Raw genomic sequence first — 24,662 nt, 5'->3', positions numbered from 1 at the left:
AATTCCTGGGCCCGATTGGGCTTTTTGTTTGCCTGCCATTGCCTTCTCGAGGGTTTCCTCTAGGTTTTGAGCTGTTTTGTGGTGATTTTTTTGGGGTGGGAAAGCGCTGCTTTTGTAGTTTTATGCTTGGGTCTAGGGAGCTCCTCTGCTACCCGACCGTTCTCATCAGCATCCTGGACACGCCCCCTGAAATCTGTTTTTTGATTTGACGGCTGCGTCACATGACGTGGCCGTCGCAACCAGAAAACAAATTTGGAAAACGCTCCAACTGTTGCCCGCATTGCAGTAGGAAGTGGCGCGGCAGTCACGTTTTGTATAAGCATTTTGAGAGGATGCATAGTATTTGTTTTGGTGCTGCGCAGCGTTTTCTTGTATAATCACGGCTTAAGTCTGCCTGGTTATTTTGATGCGCTTGTGCTAACAGACGCCTCCCTGATCTACTGGGTGAACCAATAATGACTTCCTGGTTAGGAGGGTTCTCGTCGCATGACACACCTACAACAGTACTTTCAGTGACCGATGTGACCGTCTCCTCCCACTGATGACGTCAGCACGGACGCATATTTCTGAGGATCCTGTCAGCACTCTCTTACGACATCCCTAGTACAGCTGTTAGAGGGGGAAGTGAATTGAGGATCTTCTGAGACATTCGGTCTACGGATAAAGTATTACACTGCAAGTTTATTGTTGCTTTATACCTGTTTTTCCTCAATACCTTTTTGCTGTTGCTGGACGTATTGGATATTTGTTGTCATTATATTGACTTTCTCAATTGTTGCCCAGTCGGGCGTACAGGTGGATTACCTCAGCAGGGTCCCCACTGAGATTATTGCTCTTATAAGACTTTATGTGCTTATGTGGCATCAGTTGTCTATAGGGAGTTTGTCCTTTTTTACACAGGGTTTAAAGGGAAGTATTGCACCTCTGGTCATTTGTGACCTCTGGGAATGGGCCTGGGGAATGGGGCAATCGCCCTGAAACGTCGCTCCCCTATTTTCCCTGTTTTCTTCACTTTCCCATCCCCCACTGTGTGGTTTCTCAAGTCTACCTTCCCTTTCCCAGTGTCATCTCCCTCCCCTTGTGTAGCTAGAGCTTCTTATTAGCTATTTGGGCTGTTTGTGTGTGTTTGCTGCACTATCCAAGTTGTTTACTTTTGCTTCCCTTGACATACTCCCGTATTAAATTGATTTGGCATATCCCATTATTGAATGTATCCTTTGAGTGCTGGGATCTCCCCCCTTTTTTTTCTATACATATATTTTTACATTGCTAAATGTGGAATAAATCTATTTATTTATTGAACTATTGTTTCCCAAAGAGTGTTCACTTTCTTAGCTAGCACTAATGAATCAATGTACCAAGGAAAAAAAAAAAGTTTGATTTGCTACACAGTGGTTTGCCAGCGAGGTATACACCGTTTCAGATTTAGATAACTTTTTGCACATCCAAAAACTGACAAAGGATGACAGACAATGATAAACAATTTAATACATTGCATTATAATGGTACGTCTAAAATCCAAAGCTGACACACTTCGGGTGTTCACACTATAACAGGAGTTAACTATAGTTGCTGATGTGTAAGCAATTCCAGGGCATAGTTAATAGATCTCAAAGAGCTTCTGCAAATATTTACAGCAAATTTCAAAATGGAGGTCTACCGATGTTAAACAAATGCATCTAATGCTAACATTATAGGGACAAAAACTATATTTATTTGTTATCTTATATTTTTACATTGATCAATAATAGCCCCAGATTGGATAAACATAGAACCCTCAAGATATGTGTCAGAAATAACGAGCCTATAGAGAAGTAAATGGAAATCAAACACAGTGAAGACTTACCGCCCTCACAAGGCTCGGCAATCCCCACTCTGTGCTGAGGAGTCGGTGACTGTGCAACCTGCCTTGGCTGTCAAGACTACGGTCAACCACGTCTACTCCTACGACACAAGGATTCATGGGGTTGGGGTATTTTCTCATAGCTGCCTTTATTACTGTGTCCCACGGGTGGCTAACAAAACACAGAGAAAGAAGAATGTTTTTTTTTTTTTAAATGTATAATTATAATGTGTTTTTACACCAATGGTACAGAAACATAACTGGTCTCAAAATCCAAATGGACAATTCTCTCTTTTTTTTTGTTTTTCTTTTATTTGCAGGTCTACCCAGTTAGAAAATAATGGATTAAAGCAGCAATCCACACTGGTAATTTATTTTGTCTTGCCTTTTATTTGTTCTGGAGGCTTCCCCAGAACTGGACCAAGTTACCCTGAGCTCCAGGGGTTCCCAGGCTCCCGAGATATTTAGCTTTTATATTTTTGCAGGTGAATCTAAAATAAATTATCTTGATGACACTGCATCTTTGTATTGGTTGCCAGAGTGAAGCTGACCCCTGTGATCACATAAGAATGTCCTAGCGGGGAGCAGGGGTAGGTGGGGGGGATTGCTGCTATAAGAAAACGCAGAGTATTATGAAAAACCACAAAACACATCATTAACATTTGATTGTTCCATGGCCATTTAACAGTGGACTGGTTAAACATTATGAAGATTGCTTGAGACATCCCTCGGGTCTTGAAAAGTCACTTCTGCTTTAGACATCTCAATATAAGAATGAGACTTCTGCAATCTGTCAAAACAATCTACAGTATACAACTGATCTTATGTGTACTTTGTAAGCAAGATCTTAAGTGCATGTTTTAGCCATATTCTTTTACATGTCAACAACATCATTTCTGAACAGTATTTACCAGGCTGGTACAAAATGTAAATATGAATCAAGGACCCAAAGTTGCCTCTGCCACCTTAAGCCCAAAAGTACATGTCTAATCTGTCCCTACTATCTCCTCTCGAGGGGACGTCTTCCAAAAAAGCAGATAACCACCGGAGCCAGACGTTAATTAATGTGCTTGTGGAATTATTCAATATTGCGGTAAGCTTCACCATCGGCAAAACATCTCACTTTATCTGTAAAATGGGGATCACCCTGTTCTCAATGGAGAGTAATTGTGCATCTAGCTGCTGTTAATAAATGTGTTATAAGTTTAATTTGTAATCACCGGGTCTACACTCCTACTCGTTACTCTCCATTCTATATGCCTTTGTGGCTCTGTTCTCTCTTGATTCTATTCCTATCTGTCTGACTGCTCTTTTAGTGCTTGATGGCACCTCCTCTTTTCCACTGACACTTAATGTTGGTGTTCGCCAGGGCTGTTGTAGGTCCTCTTTTTCTTTCCTCTTTACACCATTTCCCTGGTCAAACTAATACAATTGTTTGGTATTCAGTACAACCTCTAAGCCAGCGGTGCGCAAACATCGGAAGTTTTGTCTGGGGGACGCGGGCCGTTGCAGAGGCCCCGTGCTCTTCCCCAGGCATTTATTGCTGGGGGATCGCGCGAGGCCTCTGCAACAAGGAAACCTACCTTGTTTCAGACGCGTCTCCATGGCAACGCGGCGTCAAATGATGTAACGTCACGCGACACCTGAGCGTCATTTGACGCATGTGGAAGGTAGGGGAGCGGGGCGGGAGACCGGGGGAGGCCTGGCATGGGGGCCGGGCTTAAAAAGTTTGCGCTCCCCTGCACTAAGCTAATGACACCCACATCAACCTGTCTTCTACTGAACTCTCTCATCCTATCCAGACTCAGCTAATTGTCTTTCTGCTATTCCCTCTTGGATGTCCCACCCTCAAGCTCAACATATCCAAAACAGAAGTAATTATTTCCCCTCATCAGTCCTAACCTAATGCCTGGCTTCTTACTGACAACAAGTAGCAGCACTATCTTTCAAGTACCACAAGCAAGGTGCCCATGTGTCATACTTTGCTCCTTCCTCTCCTTCATACCACACATCTAGTACTTCACGAATTCCTGTTGCATCCACCTACAAAACATTGTTACAATATATATTTTTCTTACCATGCAATACACCAAAATCGTAATTCACCAAAATCGTAGTTCATGCACTGACTAGACTACTGTAATCTGGTTCTACTGGGTCTCCCCCTCTCTGACTGCCCCACCACCTCCAGTCCATCCGAAATGCTGCTACCAGGCTCATCTACACCACCAACTATTCTACGTCTGCTGCTTCACGGTGCCAATCCATACACTGGCTACCCATACAAAGCAGGTTTAATTCAAGGTTCTCTTTTTCCCCTACAAAGCTCTCCATTACATAGACCCTCCCTACATTTCCAACCTAATCCCCAGGTACTCTCTCAAACACAGTCTCTGCTCAGCTCATGTCCTGCAGTATGACGCTTCCCCTCCCTCATTACTTCCTCTCACTACCGCCTCCAAGACTTCTCCATGACTACATCTCAACTGAGGAACTCCTAACCACCCACCATCAGACTCTCCCCCACCATTAGACTCTCCCCGCCCCTACCATCAGACTCTCCCCCACACCATCAGACTCTCCCCCACACCATCAGACTCTCCCCCACACCATCAGACTCTCCCCCACACAAAAATCAGACTCTTCCCCACCATTCACATTTTCAACATTTCCATCAAAGCCCACCTATTTAAAGAGGCCTCCCCTCACAAACCTACAGTTAATACCGTGCTACTGTAAGTGACCTTATACCTCCACCTATCCCTGTGCCCTCACTCTTCCGTTCCTTTCGTTTGGAAACTCCTCGGAGCAGAGACATGATTACTTATCGTTTAAGTTATGTATTTTGTGTTGTTTTCATGCCCCACGTTGTACTGTGCTGTGAAATATGTTGGTGCCATGAAAATAAATCCCTAGTTGTATGTTTCTTTATCCCCATATATTTTATGTGCCAGCAGGAGCAACAACCTTTGCCACAAATATCATCGAGAAAAATCATGCAACTAAAACCTCAAATGTAACTAGTTATTAGATGAGATGTATAATATTCATGAGCCAGGTTGGAGTACGGATATTGTCTTCGTCTCTGGCCAAAAGATTTTTCCTACAGACCTCCTGCTGGCACTTAAAATATATGATGATGAAAATACACGAAACGAGTGATATATTTGCAGGTAGAGATCACCAATTTGTTGTATTTTGAAATTGTATTCCCCTGGGAGGCCTGTCCTCCCCCTATTTTTGTTTTGAGCAGTTTTATTTAATTAAGTAAGAAAAATAACTGCTTTGGAGCACGCCCACTTAAAATAAGCTGTTCTGGGGGAGCGCACGCAGAGTCGACGGGCAAGGGAACTTTCTAGCCTGCTCTGTGGACTCTGCTATAGTCGTGGACATATGAGCCATCCAATCACCACCAAAAAGAACTTCCCCAGGTGGCAGAACCCTCAGCGATAAAATACAAGAAAAGATGGGGGAGCACAGTTATAGGAAACGGGCAGTTAATAATATGTCCTATTGGACTGGTGATCAATGTGGTAAGTGACACATCTATTGAGGTGACAGTCTATGGAGCAGACTCCATATACAGAGGGCATACATACATTGATGTGTGTATGTAGGTGGAAAGATAAGAGAATAAATAACTTACACGGCCTTGTGTAAGTTCTATCACATCAAGGTTTCTTTGGATTGCTTGTCTTCTTTGGAGGATGTGTTCTTCTGCGGTCGAGACTTCTCTCCTCGGTGTGCTTTCAGCTTTCTTCGTTTGTTGGATATATCCCTCCAGGGGGTTTTCCTCTCGTGGAAATGAAAAGGAGGTTAGATCAATACAAATATACAACAGCTGCGATATAGGGAAGGGTAATATAGCAATAAACCATTGAAATGCAATGGTATAATCAAGCACTCACACGGGCCAATGTGAGTGTTCTCCTATCTTGGTATCTTATTGTTGCCCGTTACTACAGGGCTTCAGATGTTGATGTCTGTAGATAACTTTCAAATGGTTACAGGTAGTGGTGTATGAGGTGAAAAGAGAATAAAAAGCGATATAACACAATACTCACACGGGCCAGTGTGAGTGCACACTAGTAGTGGTTTCTTTACACTTCTGGTCTTTCTCGTGGTATTCCCCTAAAACTAATGGGGGGGTGAAGGCAGACTATAGGACACTATGGTCTATGGGATTAAAACTTTATTAGAACAAAAAAGCAAAAAGCAAAAAACAATCTATAGAGATAAAAAACAGATATAAAACAAAGAAACCAAAGGCTTCTATATGGAAATAAAAGCAAGGGGAGTGGTAAGGTGGTAAGTGGTAGGAGGTCTCCCCTTCCGCGTCCGGATGGAGAGCTACGACTGCACCTCTGTCTCCTCTGAATAAGCTGTGATAATGTCCCGAATGAAGAGCAGAGCAACGTGTTTCGTCCAGAACAGGACTTCCTCAGGCTCGGTCTATCCACTCCCCTTGCTTTTATTTCCACCTCATACACCACTACCTGTAACCATTTGAAAGTTATCTACAGACATCAACATCTGAAGCCCTGTAGTAACGGGCAACAATAAGATACCAAGATAGGAGAACACTCACATTGGCCCGTGTGAGTGCTTGATTATACCATTGCATTTCAATGGTTTATTGCTATATTACCCTTCCCTATATCGCAGCTGTTGTATATTTGTATTGATCTAACCTCCTTTTCATTTCCACGAGAGGAAAACCCCCTGGAGGGATATATCCAACAAACGAAGAAAGCTGAAAACACACTGAGGAGAGAAGTCTCGACCGCAGAAGAACACATCCTCCAAAGAAGACAAGCAATCCAAAGAAACCTTGATGTGATAGAACTTACACAAGGCCGTGTAAGTTATTTATTCTCTTATCTTTCCACCCACATACACACATCAATGTATGTATGCCCTCTGTATATGGAGTCTGCTCCATAGACTGTCACCTCAATAGATGTGTCACTTACCACATTGATCACCAGTCCAATAGGACATATTATTAACTGCCCGTTTCCTATAACTGTGCTCCCCCATCTTTTCTTGTATTTTATTGCCAACGAGGGTCCCGGATAGATCCTGCTGGGGTTCCGAGTCACAGGAGGACATCACAAGAATACTATTCTCAGGCTGTATTACATCCCCTTTTTTACATCTTACATACGCCATATAGAGATAGCGCCCGGGTATTTTTTCGAACAAAGAACCCTCAGCGATGCCTCTCAGGAAGAAGAGGAAGCCACAGCCTCCCCTGGTGTCCTGTTTTCCCCCAAAAACGGGCTCCCCTGCAGTAGCCGAAAAACACGCACCCACAGGAACATCAGCAGCCTGAAATGCCTCAACAACAAGATGAAAACGTTAACCAACCGACAGGAACAGGACATAGAGGACACTCAAATCACCCCAAAGGCTCTTAAAGAATTGTTTAAGGAGATGCAGGGTGTTTTCCAAGTGGCCCTGGTCAAAGCTGTTGCAGAACTCAGGTCCGATCTTTCTACCCTGACAGAACAGACAATGCAGCTGGAGAATAACCTCGAACAATCTCTGCAGAGCCAGGGTTCAATGGAAGACAAGTTATTCAGACTTAACGATGAAATCAGGAGCTTGGATAACGTTGACGATTTGGAAAATCGGGAAAGAAGACAGTACCTCAGGGTAAGGAATATCCCGGAAGAAATTGATCTGGATGACTTACCCTATTTAATTAAGCAATTTACCCATATAGGATAGTAAAGCATAGGGGAATGGGGAGCAGTCCCCTAACTGGTGCTACAAAAAACATCACTGTGTGGTATACAATGTATAAGGTAAATCCGGGATCCATATAGTATAAAGCACAATTCTATCCAGGTGCACAATAAAGTGTGTTAATAAAGACAATCTCACTCCTATTGTAGCCTGTTGCAGAGTACATGCAACTACACACGCGGGGTCTCTTGACAAGGCTTATTTATTAAGCCTTAAAAAATATACAGCACACAAAACAAAATAACTTCTCTTCAGCAGACAAAACAAAATTCCTTGTCTTCAGCATGCCAAACAAAATAGCTTCTCTTCAGCATGGCAAACACAACAGTTCATAAAACATGTACTTTGCAAAACAGACCTTAAATCAAGCTGTTCTCTCTCCAGAGTTTCAGGGTATTTCCCTGCTTCAGACAGCATACAAAAAGACAGACCTTATAGCAGTAATCTACTTCAGTATTTCACTCCTGTCTCCTGACCAGCTAGGCTGCATGTGTGCACATCCTGGGGTTTTTAACACACCTTGATTAGGCAGCTGGGATTCAACTAATTGCCATGAGCTTCCCAGCTGAAGTTAACCTCATCACTGCTGCACTGCAGACTAAACATATGTCTGCCGGGCATATAGCTGGTGGCTTTTAATAACCCTGTCACATAGCCCCATAAGATAAGACCAATAAGGGGGGGGGCTAACTGTGCTAACAAGGGTAAGTGAAGGGAGACCAAACACTCACCCTAGATGAAAGCACATGCCTCTGCCCGGTGGTCTGGACGGCTGGACGATGTAGGAAGCACACTGGCAACCGGAAGAAGTTCTGTAGAAATAAATAAACTCACAGTAATAGAGTCAGCTGGATCCCGTAAAAGCGTGCTTCAGTCCAGGTACGTATAGCAAAAATCGGAGAAAAGGCTGATCACAGCAAGGGATAGGGCTGGAGGCAGGTGACCAAGAAAAATATTTATTAATGAAACAGCATGAAAGCAGACAGATGCAGGGTCCTCTGACGCGTTTCTCACCCGACAGGTGCTTTATCAAAGACTCTATTTCACTCCTTCAAAATGGATCGTAGTAAGTCATCAGGATCAGGTAACGACACTGATGCATCTGCACTCCATCCCACATATCACGATAAGCAGAGTGTGAGTTTTAATTTGTAATCTATGACTAATCAACCATCCCTAAAAGTAGTCTCTTTAAATGTAAAGGGACTAAACTCGAATAATAAAAGGAGACTAGCTCTGAGAGAATTTAAGAAGATGCAGGCGGACATTTTATTCCTTCAGGAAACTCACTTTAACAGCCAGGACCCTCTCAACACTTTTCGGGTTACCTACCCGTTAGCTTACTATTCTTCTTTTTCCAAGAAGAAAAGACGAGTAGCTATTTTATTAAAATGACGTTCCATTTCAATTGGAAGAAGTTAAAAGCGATAAAGAGGGTATATTTCTAATGGTGAGGGGTCTCTTGTCGTGGCTAGACTAACCTTAGTTGATATATATGCTCCAAACGACCACTGAATTTGTGAAATCAGTCTTAGAAGATATTGGGGAGCCCCCCCCCCCCCCCAGCGGATATAATATTTGGGGTGGATTTTAATATGACCCTGAATCCCGAATTAGACACCAAGACAAAAGATAGCCAACGATGTATTTAAGAAATCAAAAAGTTTTAGGAAACAAATAAAATAATTCACATTTGAGGATGCTTGGCGCATGAAGAATAAAAAACAAAGAGATTACACATTTTATTCTTTCCCTCACGAGATTTATACAAGAATTGATTATATATTTGTCTCTGCAAATATTTTGGATCGGGTTGCTCAGACAAATATAGGCCCTATAACATGGTCGGACCACGCTCCAGTTGAAATGTTCCTGAAACCCCCTTTTATTAGGCCCAGGGTTTTCCAGTGGCGCCTAAACGAGTCACTTTTGAATCAGACGGGGATCGAAGGGATTATTTTAAGTTAAATAAAGGCTCGGTCGAAAGCCCGACCACTCTGGGAGGCCCATAAAGCCTCCATTAGAGGTCAATCTATCTCAATAGCTTCATATAGGAAAAGAGCTAAAAAATGTAATCAGGGTAAATTTACGGCAAAAATTATTGAACTAGAACAGGCACATCTATCACGCCCATCCAGGAAGATTTATAAGGTTCTTTGCCAGACCAGAGAGGAACTACATTACATAAATTAAGATTGGAAGACACAGAGAAAGTATTAAAGTGGACTCGTCAGACCTATTATGATAAGGGTAATAAAGAAGACAAGCTACTCACAAGTAAGTTAAGGGGAGTTAAATCTAAAACGCGAGTCTCTGGGATAAGACGCGGTAACGGGAAGTCACTCATAACCGCATCTAAATTGCCGTGGAATTTTCTAAATATTACAAAATCTTCATAATTTGGACTCATTGTCAGGAATCCACTCCTGGCTTTGGCTGGAGCCCATCCATCCGGAGCTTTGCAGGTTCCAGACAATCTATTCCCTGCTTCTGCAATCACCTGCCTCCTGCTGCCGAGTGGGCAGCTCTGGCCTGATTGGCCCCCTGTGCTATTTAGTGCCTGCCCCGCCCTCAGGAAGTGGCTGGACATAGACTTTACAATCCTAGTTGCAAGTAACTGTGCTTGTCACAGACTCTCTCTGTTTGGCCTGCTAGGCCTCCTTGTGCCTTGTATCCTGCGCCCGGTCCCCTGCTGCCTAGGGCTTCTTGCATAGTAGCCTCTACGCTGCTTCCTTGTTCCTGGCAGACTTCGCCTTCGCCGCGTGGATGCGGCTACGCTGGTTTCCCCAGCGTTTCCTGTGGCGTGTCTGCACCTCATGGTTCCTGCTTCCTACAAGTGGAGTTCACTCCTGGCCTTTTCCTGATGCACTGCAGCACCTTCGCTGAAGCATCTCCGCTGCAGTGGCTTCTCTCAAGGTTCTAGCCTCCTGTGCTGAAGTACCTTCACCCAAGATTTCCTGTTGATGACCTCGGCTTGTTTCCTCGACCACCACTCCTGTGCCGCCTGCCTTGACCACTGCCTGGATAACGTTAACCCTACCTTCTCCAATCCTGACCTGGCTATGTCTGATTATGGAATTCGCACTCCGGACCTGACTCTGTGGCCTAAGGTCGGTGTTTATATATACCCACCTCAGCCCCGCGGTCTGGTACCAGTTTGTGGCAAGCACGTACGTTACAGTATATCCAGCACCACAAACTCGGACCCCGCTGAGGTGGGGTTAGGCCGGTTCCCCTCTGAAAACCGGTCCCAGTCTGTAAACCAGCCCCTGTCTAAAGATCAGAATATATTTGAGAGACTGCCTCCGCCTGAAACCCAGTCTGAGAAACAGCTCCGTAAAAAAATCCTGATTAAGGCCCAGCGCCTTAGAGAGCTAAAACAGACTATGATTTCCTATGTTCCTGCCCCTGGCTCCCCTGTGACCTGGGAAAACGTGAATCCTGTGAAACTGGCGCAGACTCAAAATATGTTTCATGAATTATCCCTGTCTTTGGACCAGCACATAAGAGAGCAGGATCCTATCCTCGCCTGCGAGGCTGTTATGGGACTGCTTCCCTGCGCTACCAGTCCTGTTGCTAAACCCTTGGGGTTTCCTCCTTCTCATGGAAATTACCAAGCTGATTTTGTTCCTCTTAAGCCTAAGGGAGAAGCTGCCACAGTCCCTAGCCCTGATTTAACCTCCCTGTCTGAAAGCCGGTCCCTGTCTGAAAACCAGTCCCGGTCTAAAAGCCTAACCCTGTCTGGAATACTGGCCCAGTCTGAAAGATTCTCCCTAACCTTGGACCGGCTCATGAAAAAGAATGACCAGTCCCTGGACTCCCTCTCTGCTACGAGGCAGCCCCTCTTAAAATCTGGCACAGTGTCAAAACTCACTATCAATTATGCTCAGTTCCCTCGAGATGTATCCTTATTTTTGATAACCCTGATTTTGGTCCGGGTTGGTGTACAGGTACTTTTGGTATGTGGAAGGCTAAAAATGTTAGTGATGTGGGGGATATGCTATTCAATGGTAAATTGCTAAATTTCAACGATTTTTGTCAGAAATACTCTTTCACGTGTGCTGAGGTGTTCAGATTTTTACAAATTTGCTATTAACTTAGGCAGTTGTCCCCGGGTGGTTACATAGTTACATAGGAGATGAGGTTGAAAAAAGACGTACGTCCATCAAGTTCAATCTATGCTAAATTTAGACAACAGATACTTTGGTTCTTTCCCAGAGTGCTCTGTATTCGAAGGGCTATGTAGAAAAAGAAATTATCAGTGGGGTCTTGTCTCTATTTTGTACCAGGTTCTTATCTCTCGGGAATTCAACACTCCCTGCCCCCACCGTTATATGGTGCAATGAACCCATGATTTCCAGGTAGAGATCTCATGGGCAGATTGACAAGATATTTGGGTTAATGCAACAAACACGTCATTATGCACAATATCTAAAGAGAATATCTATAAAGTTATTTTTAGATGGTACCTGACTCCTCAGAGGTTAAGGCAGATTTACCCAGGGGTCACGCATCTTTGCTTTAGAGGGTGTGGTGGTGTTGGGGACATGGCCCATATCTGGTGGTTTTGCCCCAAAATTCAGAGATTTTGGGGAACAGTGCAGAATCTGGTACGTGAAATAATTGGGATAAGAATCCCTCTAGACCCGTGTGAGGCTCAGGGAGCAATGCCGCCGTCGGTGTGCTCCCCACTCACTCTCACTGCCGCATGCTCCGCCGCTGGCTTCCGTCTCCCACGCTGCCCGACCGCCGCATTTACGCTCCCGCACGCCAGCGCCACCTAAGTAGTGCCGCCCCAGGCGCGCACCTGGTCACGCGCACGGAGGCGCACTACAGCTCTTAGCCCTGCCTTCCTACTCAGGTACTCCCTGCACCTGCTCTCTGCCCTATGGCAGTCCTCGCTGGACTCACACCCCTTGCTGCTGCTTTCCCATTGGACTTCCTTTTCCGACTTATGCTCAGCTTTGCAACTTACTCTTTGGCTGAGCATAGTACCAGTTGCGTTTACCTATCCTTGCCTCCAGTCTTGCCTTGCTTATCCTTCCTGTGTACCGACCCGGCTTTCCTCAACCATCCGCTATTCTCCTGCCCAGACCTGGGCACCGAACTACGACTACAATACCTTCTCCAATCCTGACCTCAACGACTCTCCTCTCTCCAAACCCGACCTCGGCTACCGCCAGCAACGATCCGTACCTCTTCTGCACCGACCTCTGGCAAGTATATTGACTCTCCGTACCTCTCCACTCCCGACCCGGCTGCCTCGACAAACCCTACAATCCAGACGCGCCCTCGTGGCTGTAGGTGGCGTTTTATCCAATTCCCACCTTAGCACCGCGAGTCCGCCTTGTTTGTGGTGAGCACACCGTGACAACCCGCTTATAATGGTTTTGGGAAAGTCTCTAGATAACTTAAATTACAATTTATCTAAATTAGTACTGTATTACATATCCTGACCGTGTCAGACGTGCTATCGCAGGGGCCTTGAAAAAGTCCCAAGAGAGATTATTTTGAGAGTAATAGAGGTGCAATCTATGGAAAAACTAACAGCCTATGTGAGACATAACACAAGAACATTTCAAAAAGTATGGGAGGCCTGGAACTCTAGGGGGTATATGTGATCTCTGAATCAATGTGGATTGAGGATTGTATTTTTTTTTCTCAGAGTGCTAGTCATTCTGAATAATATGCGGTGATGTGGTCATGGCATCGTTATATTTTATGATACCTGTGTTAAAATTGTGGTACTCCCCCCCCCCTTTTATTTTCTGTATCCCTTTTTCTTTGTTTTTCTAAAAACTCAAATAAAAAATAAGTTACCAAATAAAAATAAGCTGTTCTTATATTAATTTTAGTATCCTTAACATGATTACAATTATATTGTGAAAATCTGTGAACCCTTATTGTAAGGAACCCCAACCCTCTCTAATAGCGCGTCTGAGATCAGATGCATTGTAAGGAACCCCAATCCTCTCTAAGCGCGTCTGAGATCAGAAGCATTGTAAGGAACCCCAACCCTCTCTAATAGCGCGTCTGAGATCAGATGCATTGTAAGGAACCCCAATCCTCTCTAAGTGCGTCTGAGATCAGATGCATTGTAAGGAACCCCAACCCTCTCTAATAGCGCGTCTGAGATCAGATGCATTGTAAGGAACCCCAATCCTCTCTAAGCGCGTCTGAGATCAGAAGCATTGTAAGGAACCCCAACCCTCTCTAATAGTGCGTCTGAGATCAGATGCATTGTATGGAACCCCAACCCTCTCTAATAGCGCGTCTGAGATCAGATGCATTGTATGGAACCCCAACCCTCTCTAATAGCGCGTCTGAGATCAGATGCATTGTATGGAACCCCCAATCCGCTCTAATAGCGCGCCTGAGATCAGATGCATTGTAAGGAACCCCCAATCCTCTCCAATAGCGCGTCTGAGATCAGATGCATTGTAAATTCTTCTGTCTTTGGTAAGATTTTCTAAAGACCTGAAAATTGCAGGGAACCCTTTAGGAAAGGCCGGGGAACCCAAGGATTCCTAGAAACCCCCATTGAAAAACACTAGGATAGAGTGTGAAAATGTTCTTTGTCTCTATAATAATAAAACTAATTGATGTCAGAATTAGTAGTACAGACCATGAGCAGACAGCAGTTCATATCTCCTTATGTCCTCATTGCAAAACAGTTTGAATGGGCAATGAATACTCAGTCACTGCTGTCTGCCAAGGCAACAGCAGGAAAGACATAATAGAGCCATTCAAACATTCTAGCTAAATTCACCTCTTAACTGCCATAGGGGTAAAGCAATGGTCGCAGGCTGAAATGACAGCAAGTCCGTTCAATAAGGAATGTCACATAATAGCCATTACTTAAATAATACCTATTTTTATATAGCCATGTATTCTTTTTGGATATTAATCTGCCCTGCCTAACACATAAGCCCTAGTACCAGCGCAGGCAGTGTTAGGATCAATCCGGGTTTTCCCCTGCAGTAAGCAGCTCCCTTGAGTGACAGGGGGGGGGGCGGGCTAAGGCCTGTGTTATGCCCAATCAGGGGCTCAGACCATGGACCCTCACCCGGGGTACAAAAGGGTCTGCACAGCCAAATTTAGTCAGTTCTCTCCAGTGTGAGAGAGTGCTGGGAGTGTTGAGTCAGGGCTCTGACCACCTACCTTCCCCTCCCTTAGGGGAGTGGGACTATACCTCCTACTCCACCAGGGAGTAGGGGAAAGCTAGGATAGACCCTTGGGCCCCAGCCTGGGGGTTGATTCCAGGGACCATCCAGAGGAGAGACAAGATAAGTGAACCCAGTTATATTGCTGTATACATTGTTGTGAAGAAAATAAAGTGTTCCAGTTATTATATACTCCTGCCTGAGACTGCAATTAATCAGGGGGAGCCGTAGAAGAGAGTTCTCCTGCAGGGATTGTCCCCAGTACTCCTGAACCCTGCTGGAGATGGAGGCGCTGCACCAGTGAGAAAAAAACAACCATCACCCCAAAAGCCTGTTCTGTCTTCCCCACTAACACCGGCGGAAACTCAGCGCTTCTGTGAGCCAGCAGGTAACCAGCAATACACACCGGGTAATAGTGAGATCTCTCAGAGGGTGGGGGAAAACCTGTTACACTTATTTCAGTGATAACAAGTATATGTGGTGTAGAGAAAGGCCCAAAGCATGTCTAATTCTGGCATGAATACTCAGAGGGGATCACACGCACACACGCACACGCACACACACACACACACACACACACACACACACACACACACACACACACACACACACACACACACACACACACACACACACACACACACACACACACACACGTTGCAATTGCAATGACATGCAAAATAAAACAAAAGAACTTCTGATGCAAGCTCTTTTGTAATTCAGGGCACAGCAGGCTCAGGGTACAGACAATCCTACTCCTTTACTAAGTGGCTGTAAATACTATGTGGCAGAGATTTATATAATTAAAAGACAAAAAGGCACACCAGAACTATTTTTTGTGCATTTCCATGTTTAAAGTTCAATGGTTTTAAGTTATAACAGTGCCCCAGAATATATGTATACATATATTTTTATACTTTTGTACATATATAAATGAATGTGAACTGAAACGTCAATCTTTTTTCATTAAATATTTTGTTTGATATATATATGTATATATATATCAATCTATATCAAACACATGAATACAACGCCAGTTGGTAGATACTGGTGCAAATACACCCTTCCTCCTCCTCCCCCTCCCTCCCCCCGTCCTGTGGAGTGTCCTCTTTTTTGAATGTTCAAATATGGTAATATGGTAACCATACTTTGTGACGGTAGGGGGTAGCCGGCCTTCATAGTAAAGCTGAAGCCCAGCTGGCTGCCCCTAAAAACCGTATGTCAAGGGCTGAGAGTCTCAGCTCTTGAGTCTAGTAATGCACCCTGTTATGTTTCCCTGTACCTCTGTTCCCATTATACTGTCCCCTGCAGGCTTATAAGCTGGGGATACCATGTGTGGTTAGGGTCCCCCATAGGAAATAGCTGCAGGACGGGGACTTTTGGGAGCGTGAGGTTAAGGGTAAATATTGGGGGGCAACTAGAGTTAAAAACTGTATAAAATGTTGCTGACCGGAGTTACCTGTAGTACTGATATTTTACCCACAAATTGCGTATGATTTGCGAGTACCAGTCTGTAGATAAAGACATGGTGTGTTGTGGATGTCCCAATGTAATGTATAGCTTAAACCTGTCAGCAAGTGATCAAAGCACAAATGAGTGAATATAATGAAGTGATAAAACAATAAAAATGACGGTGTTAAAGTGTGTCAAAAGAATGAATGCACTCACTGGTTGAGATGGTACAAACAGTAAGCTGGTATATCATAGATCCTCAAATCAAAAGGAAATAAGAGAAAACATAGCATAATAACATTTTAATAAGATCTGGGAAACACAGTAGGTGCCAAACTCACATGCTCCAAGTCTTGTAAGGCAGTAAGTGTATTTAGGCACACTAAGACCTTGCTGGACAGATGCACACTCCAATCTGGGGGTGCCGGTGACCTCTCCTCGCGAGGAGGACCTACAGGAACTCCGTCAGCCGCAGACTGTCATTTGTTGGCGCCGGAGACTTCCGCACGTGCACGCGCACGTCTGTGGTGTCCTGCTGGAGTCAAGGGGATTCATACAGTCTCCGCTGTGGATCAAAAACCATACGCGTTTCGCCTTTCAGAGGCACCCCCAGATTGGAGTGTGCATCTGTCCAGCAAGGTCTTAGTGTGCATAAATATACTTACTGCCTTACATGACTGGGAGCATGTGAATTTGGCACCTACTGTGTTTCCCAGATCTTATTAAAATGTTGTTATGCTATGTTTTCTCTTATTTCCTTTTGATTTGAGGATCTATGATATACCAGCTTACTGTTGGTACCATCTCAACCAGTGAGTGCATTCATTCTTTTGACACACTTTAACACCGTCATTTTTATTGTTTTATCACTTCATTATATTCACTCATTTGCGCTTTGATCACTTGCTCACTTCTTTGCACGGTTTTAGAGACTGCGCTGAGGAGATATTATTTTATTTGGCATTATTATTATTGATTTCATTTGCGCTTCTACTGTGTTCACCATAGCTTAAACCTGACCTGTTTGGGGTTTTACATGTTCCCTGTTCCCAATAAACATGAAACTTCGGGAATGAGAGTTTTAGGTGCGATATTTGGTCGAAATGTATTCCTCTTGTTTGCAGGAGTTCGGGGGAACAAGGTACCGGGGATCCCGTAATTGGCCCCGACGTGCAGGCATGTTTTGCGGGTAAAGCGAGGTGAATTGCACCAGCGCTCCCCAGTGTCCCCCAGAATTCTGGTTTTCGAGCCCAATTATCCCAGACCAATTTCCCACATAGGTATAAGGTTTCCTAAAAGTTATAGTTTATTAAAACAGTGTTTTAATGTGTAATACATTCTGTATTAATGTCTATTCAGTCAGCCGGGGCATCTACATAGGTGCCAGGATGTCTGCATAGACATCGGAGTTCAAAGAAAGGAGGATATCTAGAGGTGAGAAAAACGTTTGGTGAGCGGGAAAAAGCGATATGCCAGGTCCGGAGAACAAAGGACACCCCGTTGGGATACCTTTTGGACTGCCAGACCTGGTGGAGCCTGCCCAGTGGGTGGCAATGGGTTGGCTGTGGGAAGATGCTGCTCGTAGGCACATTTCCCATTGGCCAATTCATATTTCGCACTCGCCTGGCTTTTCGAGACGGCTTGGCACGCCCCCTCCTCTGACAAAGCAGCCAGGCGAGTCCCCATTTCGATTGGCTGCTGGGGAAATTTCCAACGCTCTGATTGGTCGCCACGCCTACTTCCATGTTAGAGATTGCACAGCGGAAGGTATGTAAGGAGACGGCCGAGGCAGAAAACCAGACCATCTGGTGACTTGAGTCGGTGATGCAACTGCAGGCTTTTCAAAGTTGCTCTGTTGCGAATAGCAGAGCAATCGGCTTCATTTGGGAGCTAGGAAAGTCTGCCTAGCTGAGGCTAACTCTGACGCTAAGTCCAAGTTCTCAAAATAGAACGTAGAGGTCACGGTCAGGTATTCTACCCGGAACATAGTACCAGGAAGCCCGGGACTACATCCCGGTCAGGGTAAGCCTTCCGAAGCAGGCATCCTACACCTATTTGAGGCTAGATTTCACCCCCAGTAAGTGTGTATTTTACCTGTATCTTTGTATTTCATTGTGTGTATGCGGGTTTACCCAAATAAACTTCATTTTATTCCACTACCTTGTTTTGCCTAGTGAATAAACCCGGTTAAAACGTGTTAAAAGACCTGGTCTCCCGTGACATGCCTTGCCCTAGAAACCCTAACCATAACTCCTTACCCTAAAAACCTTAACCCCTTACCCTAAAAACCCTGACCTTAACTACTTACCTGAAAAACCTTAACCCGTTAACACCTTACCCTAAACATTAACCTGTTAACCCCTAACCCTAATAACCCTAACCTTAACCTCTAATCCTAAAGCTAATCACCTACCTTGGGACGAAACAGAGAGCGGCTAAAAGGTGTCCCTCGGCGGCGGCAGTGAAACGGCCACATCTAAAAGTCCCATTCTGCCAAAAATATATGTTCATTGAATTTCATTACAATATGCACCAAGTTAAAATAATGTTACCACAACCTGAACATGAAAACCCATGTTTCAGACCACCATTAGCTAGCAAAAGTATAAGAAATGTACATTATGCAGTTAGACAATGTGTTTCTATCAACAGAGTAACTTCTTTTCAACATCTCAACCCCGTTTTTTTAAACCTTCTGGTAAAAAATCTATCAATTATTAAAGACCGAAATGGAAATTGACAACAGAAAAATCATCCAACACACACAGAGAAATTGTGCCCCAATTACCACAACAAAATGAATTCAGGAAAGGTACATCCCATCTCTAGATCAGGTTTTTCAGTCTTGTTCATGAAAACAATATAGAAACCTGACCCGGGTCAGGAGCAGAAGGACAATCAATTTCAAATCAATAGATTAGAGAAGCATAAAATGAATCAGCAACCTAAGTCCTGCTATCAATGACCTTTTTCATTAGGCTGAGTTTCATGGAAGAACAGTCAGTGAAAGTAGATAAGTCACACACAGGCACTCTCCATCAAGAAGCCTTCAAGAAAATCTAGGCAAGAGAAAAAATGATACAAGAAAAAGAAAAAAAACCTGGTGGAATAGGCATCCGGTGAAATTTGTATTGTTGATTATTTTTTCCTTCAAATGGATCATTTTTAATATATACAAATATTTCAAATTGACTTAAGAACCTCATATGTCACCCGTTCTCTGGTTTGCTGTTCTTCGTGTCCCTTAGGCCGAGTCCATAGAAGGACAGGCCGCGCTGAGCTGTGCGGACGCTCCGCGCTGAGCCCCTGCATCCTCAATGAGGATGCCTTGAGAGGGGGCTCACGCAAGCGTCCGCAGGCGTGCGGAGGCGCTGGATTTTTCAGCCGACAGCCAAGCTGTTTTTCAGCGCGCTGTCGGCTGAAAACATCCAATCAGCACGGAGCAGCGTCAACGTCACGGCGCTGTGACGTCGGCACGGAGCAGCGACGTCACTGCCCCGCCTCCCTCAGTCTCCCCCCGCCTCCGATCGCGCCCACTGACCCGCCTGCATGGGCATGAAATCGCGCAGATTTCAGCAGGCGAGCCTCAGCGTCAGCGCAGCTCCGAACTCCTCACCCCTCTATGGCCCCAGCCTTAGATGGCTGGGAATATACACGAGGACACATTTTTGCAAAATAGCAAAAATAGAATAACACACCAGTCTTTATAAAGACAAATTGCGAAGTCAATGTTTCGGACAGAACATACAACAGGATCAGTGATAGTATATATATAGTGCTCACAAAGCTCGTCCTTCCAGGGTCACTTCATGACGTTATTGATAAGGGCTAAAACGACACCCTTACTGTAATATCTGAAGGGGACCATAGAAGCTATATACGTAGGTGAAAAAGTACCAAATGTGCAGAAGATAAATAATTAAAATTAAGAACAGCTGTGTTAATCTGCATTCTAATAATGAAACCAGCTCTGTTCATATTGCGTTGAACTTAGATAAAGTTGCCCATACTTGTATCCAGGGTGCAGATTGTAATACAATGTACAGTAGTAGCATCCACTTGGATCTAGAGCAGTGTTTTTCAACCAGGGTTCTGCGAGCATCATTAAAGGTTTCCCTGCAATTTTCAGGTAATTTGAAAATGGTACCAAATACAGAAGTATTTACAATGCATCTGATCTCACACGCGCTATTAGAGAGGGTTGTGGTTCCTTACAATGCATATGATATCAGACGCGCTATTAGAGAGGGTTGGGGTTCCTTTCAGTGCATCTGATATCAGACGCGCTATTACAGAGGGTTTGGGTTCCTTACAATGCACCTGATCTCAGACGCGCTATAAGAGAGGGTGGGGGTGCCACAGAATTTCACATAGGTTCCTTAACCAAAAAAAAGTTGGAAACCACTTATCTAAAGTAAAGTAACAATGTAAAACACATTCAAAACCAAGCATATGTAAACATCTGACAGAATAAACACAGCACAATAAAAAGTATACAGAAATGTATGTAAGAACGAATGGATGCATATCTGTTTACCTATGGAGTGACTTGCATTGATCCTGGGGCAACCTATATAACTTCCATACACCAGAAGTGGAGTACAGTATATAGAGGGTACCAATATAATTATAGCTGCCTGTTGAGCTGCTTGCGTATATCATGGAGCAGCAATTTACAGCGGAGTAACATTTGTAGTAACAAGCTTTACTCGTATAAAAGAAGGGGAGTACTGGCAGAGTAATGCATGTCCATCATTTATCCCGGAGCAGCATTTGCAGCAAGACACCCTTACTACCATCCATATGATGGAAAGGAGGTATCTGTAGAGATGTTAGCAACTAACCTATGTAGTTGTTGTAATGAAGTAGAGTTTACAATGGTGCAGGATTTACACCGGCTGCCATTATCTGCATAAATAGTACCTGTCCGGCGCCAGTGGAAGAGCTCTTAGCGCGAAGGCTCTGGCACGGTGATACCAGAGGATCATTACATTTCCTGCAATGCTAAAGGCAATGGCACTGTGTTCTGGACCAAGCACACTCTTTAGATGCGTAGGGACAGACAGGTTAACTCAATCCCATATATCAAGCAAGGGAACCTTCTTACTTTCTGAAGTGTTTATTTGGGGCAACAACATACAAATAACAAGGGGGGAAAAGTACTGAGGGAACACTGGGACATAAGAGCAATGGAGGGGAAGGGGAGCTATGGGGGAAGTGGGCTAAATGCAGGATATAGGGATTGGTAAAAATCAGTAACTTGACCAGGATAGGAGAGATGACTGCTCAAGATGGCAGAATGCTGGTCTGGGCTGATGGGAAATCTACTGGGACAATACCCCCTGGCAAGGGGAGGGGGAGCAGTCCATCCTGGTAAAAAGGCAGGGAGGTTGCCAAGGCAACTGGTTGAAGCCAAGAAACCCACAAGGGATCGCAACATAGTTGCAACAGCTAGGCTGAGGAGTGCTGGCAGCCTGAAGACAGCAGAAAATACACAATCCTGTTCCAGGACTCACTGAATTATTAACCCTTGCATCCACCCATGTGCACCATTATATCCATATGGCGCACCATTATATCCACAAGGCCCTCCTGTCCAGCAACGTTTGCAGGGCATGGAGCAATGGCACACGAATAAATAGATCTTGGTTACATGTTTGCAGCAGCAGGACTGCAATGAATGTGCACCCAGCAGTTTTGCTTATTCTTATTGTGCATCTCCCCTCTCCAAAACGAGACACATGGTTACAGCCCGGTTTCACTAAGCAGTGTTTTTAGGCCTGACTGTGGTATCAGATTTCTGACAAAGAAGAATATTGAAAGGACACCACCTGCCCATACCCTGGGGGCTCGTTCCCACAGAGAATTAGCTCATTCATATATTCATAAGCTCAATACCTGCTCTAGGGCAGTGTGTTTCCATATTAAACATAGCAACCAACTGCACTATCTCTGAAATCTTTATAACGGTGATAAAGTAAAGGAAACCTCTTTGTTAAACTTCCCTTTCATTGATTATACAGATTATGTGAATGATTACTTAAGAAAGTCTTCATTAAACTCCTGCCATTCACATCTTTGTTTCAGTTCTTCTCCCAGCCTCCTAGGGTAAAAAAGCTGCAAAAGCAATACTGAATACAACTACTTACTTTCAGCAGTCTAAAGGCAGATTTTGTTTGTACAAACACAGATCTCCTGGCTATACACACAGTTGCTGGCCCCTATCAGCCCATCCTAAAACCCTTCCTAATAGGAAAAAAAAAAATAAGAGAATTGTGATGTTGCTCAGATTTTACTTTGTGTACCAAGAATCAAACTGATGGAGACTAAAAGGATGCAGAGATACTCCGTATTGCTATACACTTTGGAACTGGTCACATTTCTTCTAAGCAAACACCCCATTTTGCTTTAAACAACAATCCTCTCAAAAATTGCTTTGGGATTTATTTTTTATAACCCTAAGTGAACAGTTCTACTTAAAACTCTGGTGATCTCCACGTCCTAATACTGTAGATACAAAATGTAAATTTGAAGATAATTTAAAAGAAATCCAAGATAGCCTTTGGGGTCACCAATAGAGAGTGACGTGTCATATCTCGGTGAGGTTGCGACTTTCAATTGGCTGAGTCAGTAACGTTGACTCCGGCAGCCAAATAGTTTCTCTCTGGCAAGTATTAAACTTCAGGGGAGTCATATATACCAAGCAGTCTTCTGCCATAAGGCCTCTTCCCACGATGGGAGACCCCTTGCACCGCATTCAAGAAGGTATCTTGTGACAGTTAATGGGCTGTAAGGTGTCTTCCAGCACCAAAATGTGGCAGAAGACTGCTTGTTTTAGATGGGCCGCAAAGTCTTAGGAAAATGGATATAGAATACAGCAAAGGTATTTAAAAGCTTAAACTTGACACAGGGTTACTAAAATCACTCACTATAATGCATCTAAAGATAGCATGTGCCTGAATGTAGAAGGATATATTTCTCTATGATTAACTTCCACAAGGTTTAAGCCAGTTACAGGAAAGAGATGCACGTTTGTTTTTGCATTAAGTTATTTTATTATCTGAAACTGCACAGCTTGAAAACATGGACAAGTATAGGTTCTCCATCACATTGCTTTTGTATTCAGTAGGGACAGTTATACAAATTAATGTATGACTGCTGCTGCAGCCCTGGCAGAAATGTGGATAATAGGCAGTAAGGGTAAAATAATGATGTTTCCTGTTTAAGATGCTTAATCAATTATATCTCCAACCACTGGTCTCTTCTTATTCACAATTTTTCGCCTATACCGCATATAGATGAATATTGGAGATACTGTACATATTCCTTGTGCAGGCAAATGCCAATCCTATTGTCTCGCACAGAGCAGCTGGATGAAGACAATACAATGAACCAGAAACTGTCACATGTCCACCCCACACTCTGTGATCCCGAGCTACTGCATTTATCACCACCTCTTCATCATCCCCAGTGCTGACACTAGCAAAATCAGCTCAATGACCCTGATGGGGGAGGAAACCTCTAACACACACACACAGTCCGTGCAATACACTGGGTTGTCTTCCTTCACTTCTAACCCCCTCACCTGAATACATGTTCCGAGCTCCAGATCCTCATGTCTCCCCCGCAGTGCCAGAGTCTCTTGGTGCTGAAAGCAGGGGCTGGCAGTGCAGCATACAGTATACAGTACAGTATGTGTGGCTGCGGCTTGTAGATCTCGATCCCGGGTTGTGTACTAAAATGTAACCCTAAATCAGCGTGTAGCACACTGCTCCATTGTGACTGCACAGATCTCCTACTGGTTTATAACCGCGTGTATATATGTACATATAGATCAGAGTGCATGTATACCTATATACATGTTTGCAGATCACAGTGCATCCCTGCACATATTAATGAGACCCAGGTATGTCCATCCGTGCATGAACCATGCATGTGTATGTGCTTGTGATGTCAGTGGGGATGTGCTGTGCGGGGATGCTGCACGGCTCGCGCTCCGGTCCTCCTCCGGTGGCTCCAGGTCGGCGTTCTATCTATCTCAGGCTCCCAGCAGCAGGGTACCAGCACGGCGCTCGCTCTCCTCCCTCCTACGTGCGTGCTGCGTCACCTGCAGGTCATGGGCAGTGCCAAGAAAGCACGTCACTGAACGCCAGGGCCTCAGGAAAATAACTGGTGCAGCATGAGAACACCCCGACCATACATAGCATGGGATTGTATAACATGGAATAACTATCATAATACGACAAGGGATAAGGATCATAATATGACATGGAATAGCAAGGCATAATATGGCATGGAATGACTATCAGGATATGACAAGGAATAAGAAACATAATATTGCATGGAATAGCACAATACAAGGCATAATATGGCATGGAATAGCAAGGCATAAAGATCATCACATGACATAGAATGACTATCAGAATATGACAAGGAATAAGAAACATAATATT

General features: G+C 44.2%; 1 protein-coding gene across 3 annotated transcripts in view; it reads right to left on the bottom strand.

Moving 5' to 3' along the window:
- Nucleotides 1–24,284, bottom strand: part of PRELID3A (PRELI domain containing 3A) — a 48,971-nt gene extending 24,687 nt beyond the window's left edge. For all 3 annotated transcript variants that reach the window (XM_075585394.1, XM_075585395.1, XM_075585393.1), the window contains exons 1-2: nucleotides 23,795–24,284; nucleotides 1,847–2,015 (exon numbers count right to left, since the gene is read on the bottom strand). In XM_075585394.1, the coding sequence (XP_075441509.1) occupies nucleotides 1,847–2,015; nucleotides 23,795–23,826 (201 nt within the window). In that variant the 5' untranslated portion in view covers nucleotides 23,827–24,284. The remainder of the gene's footprint in view (nucleotides 1–1,846; nucleotides 2,016–23,794) is intronic.
- Nucleotides 24,285–24,662: the final 378 nt, after the last annotated feature.

This window comes from Ascaphus truei, chromosome 2 (assembly GCF_040206685.1).
Source record: "Ascaphus truei isolate aAscTru1 chromosome 2, aAscTru1.hap1, whole genome shotgun sequence".
Classification (NCBI taxonomy): domain Eukaryota; kingdom Metazoa; phylum Chordata; class Amphibia; order Anura; family Ascaphidae; genus Ascaphus; species Ascaphus truei.
Note: the sequence above shows the minus strand (reverse complement) of the source record. Positions and strands in the feature narration are given on the sequence as shown.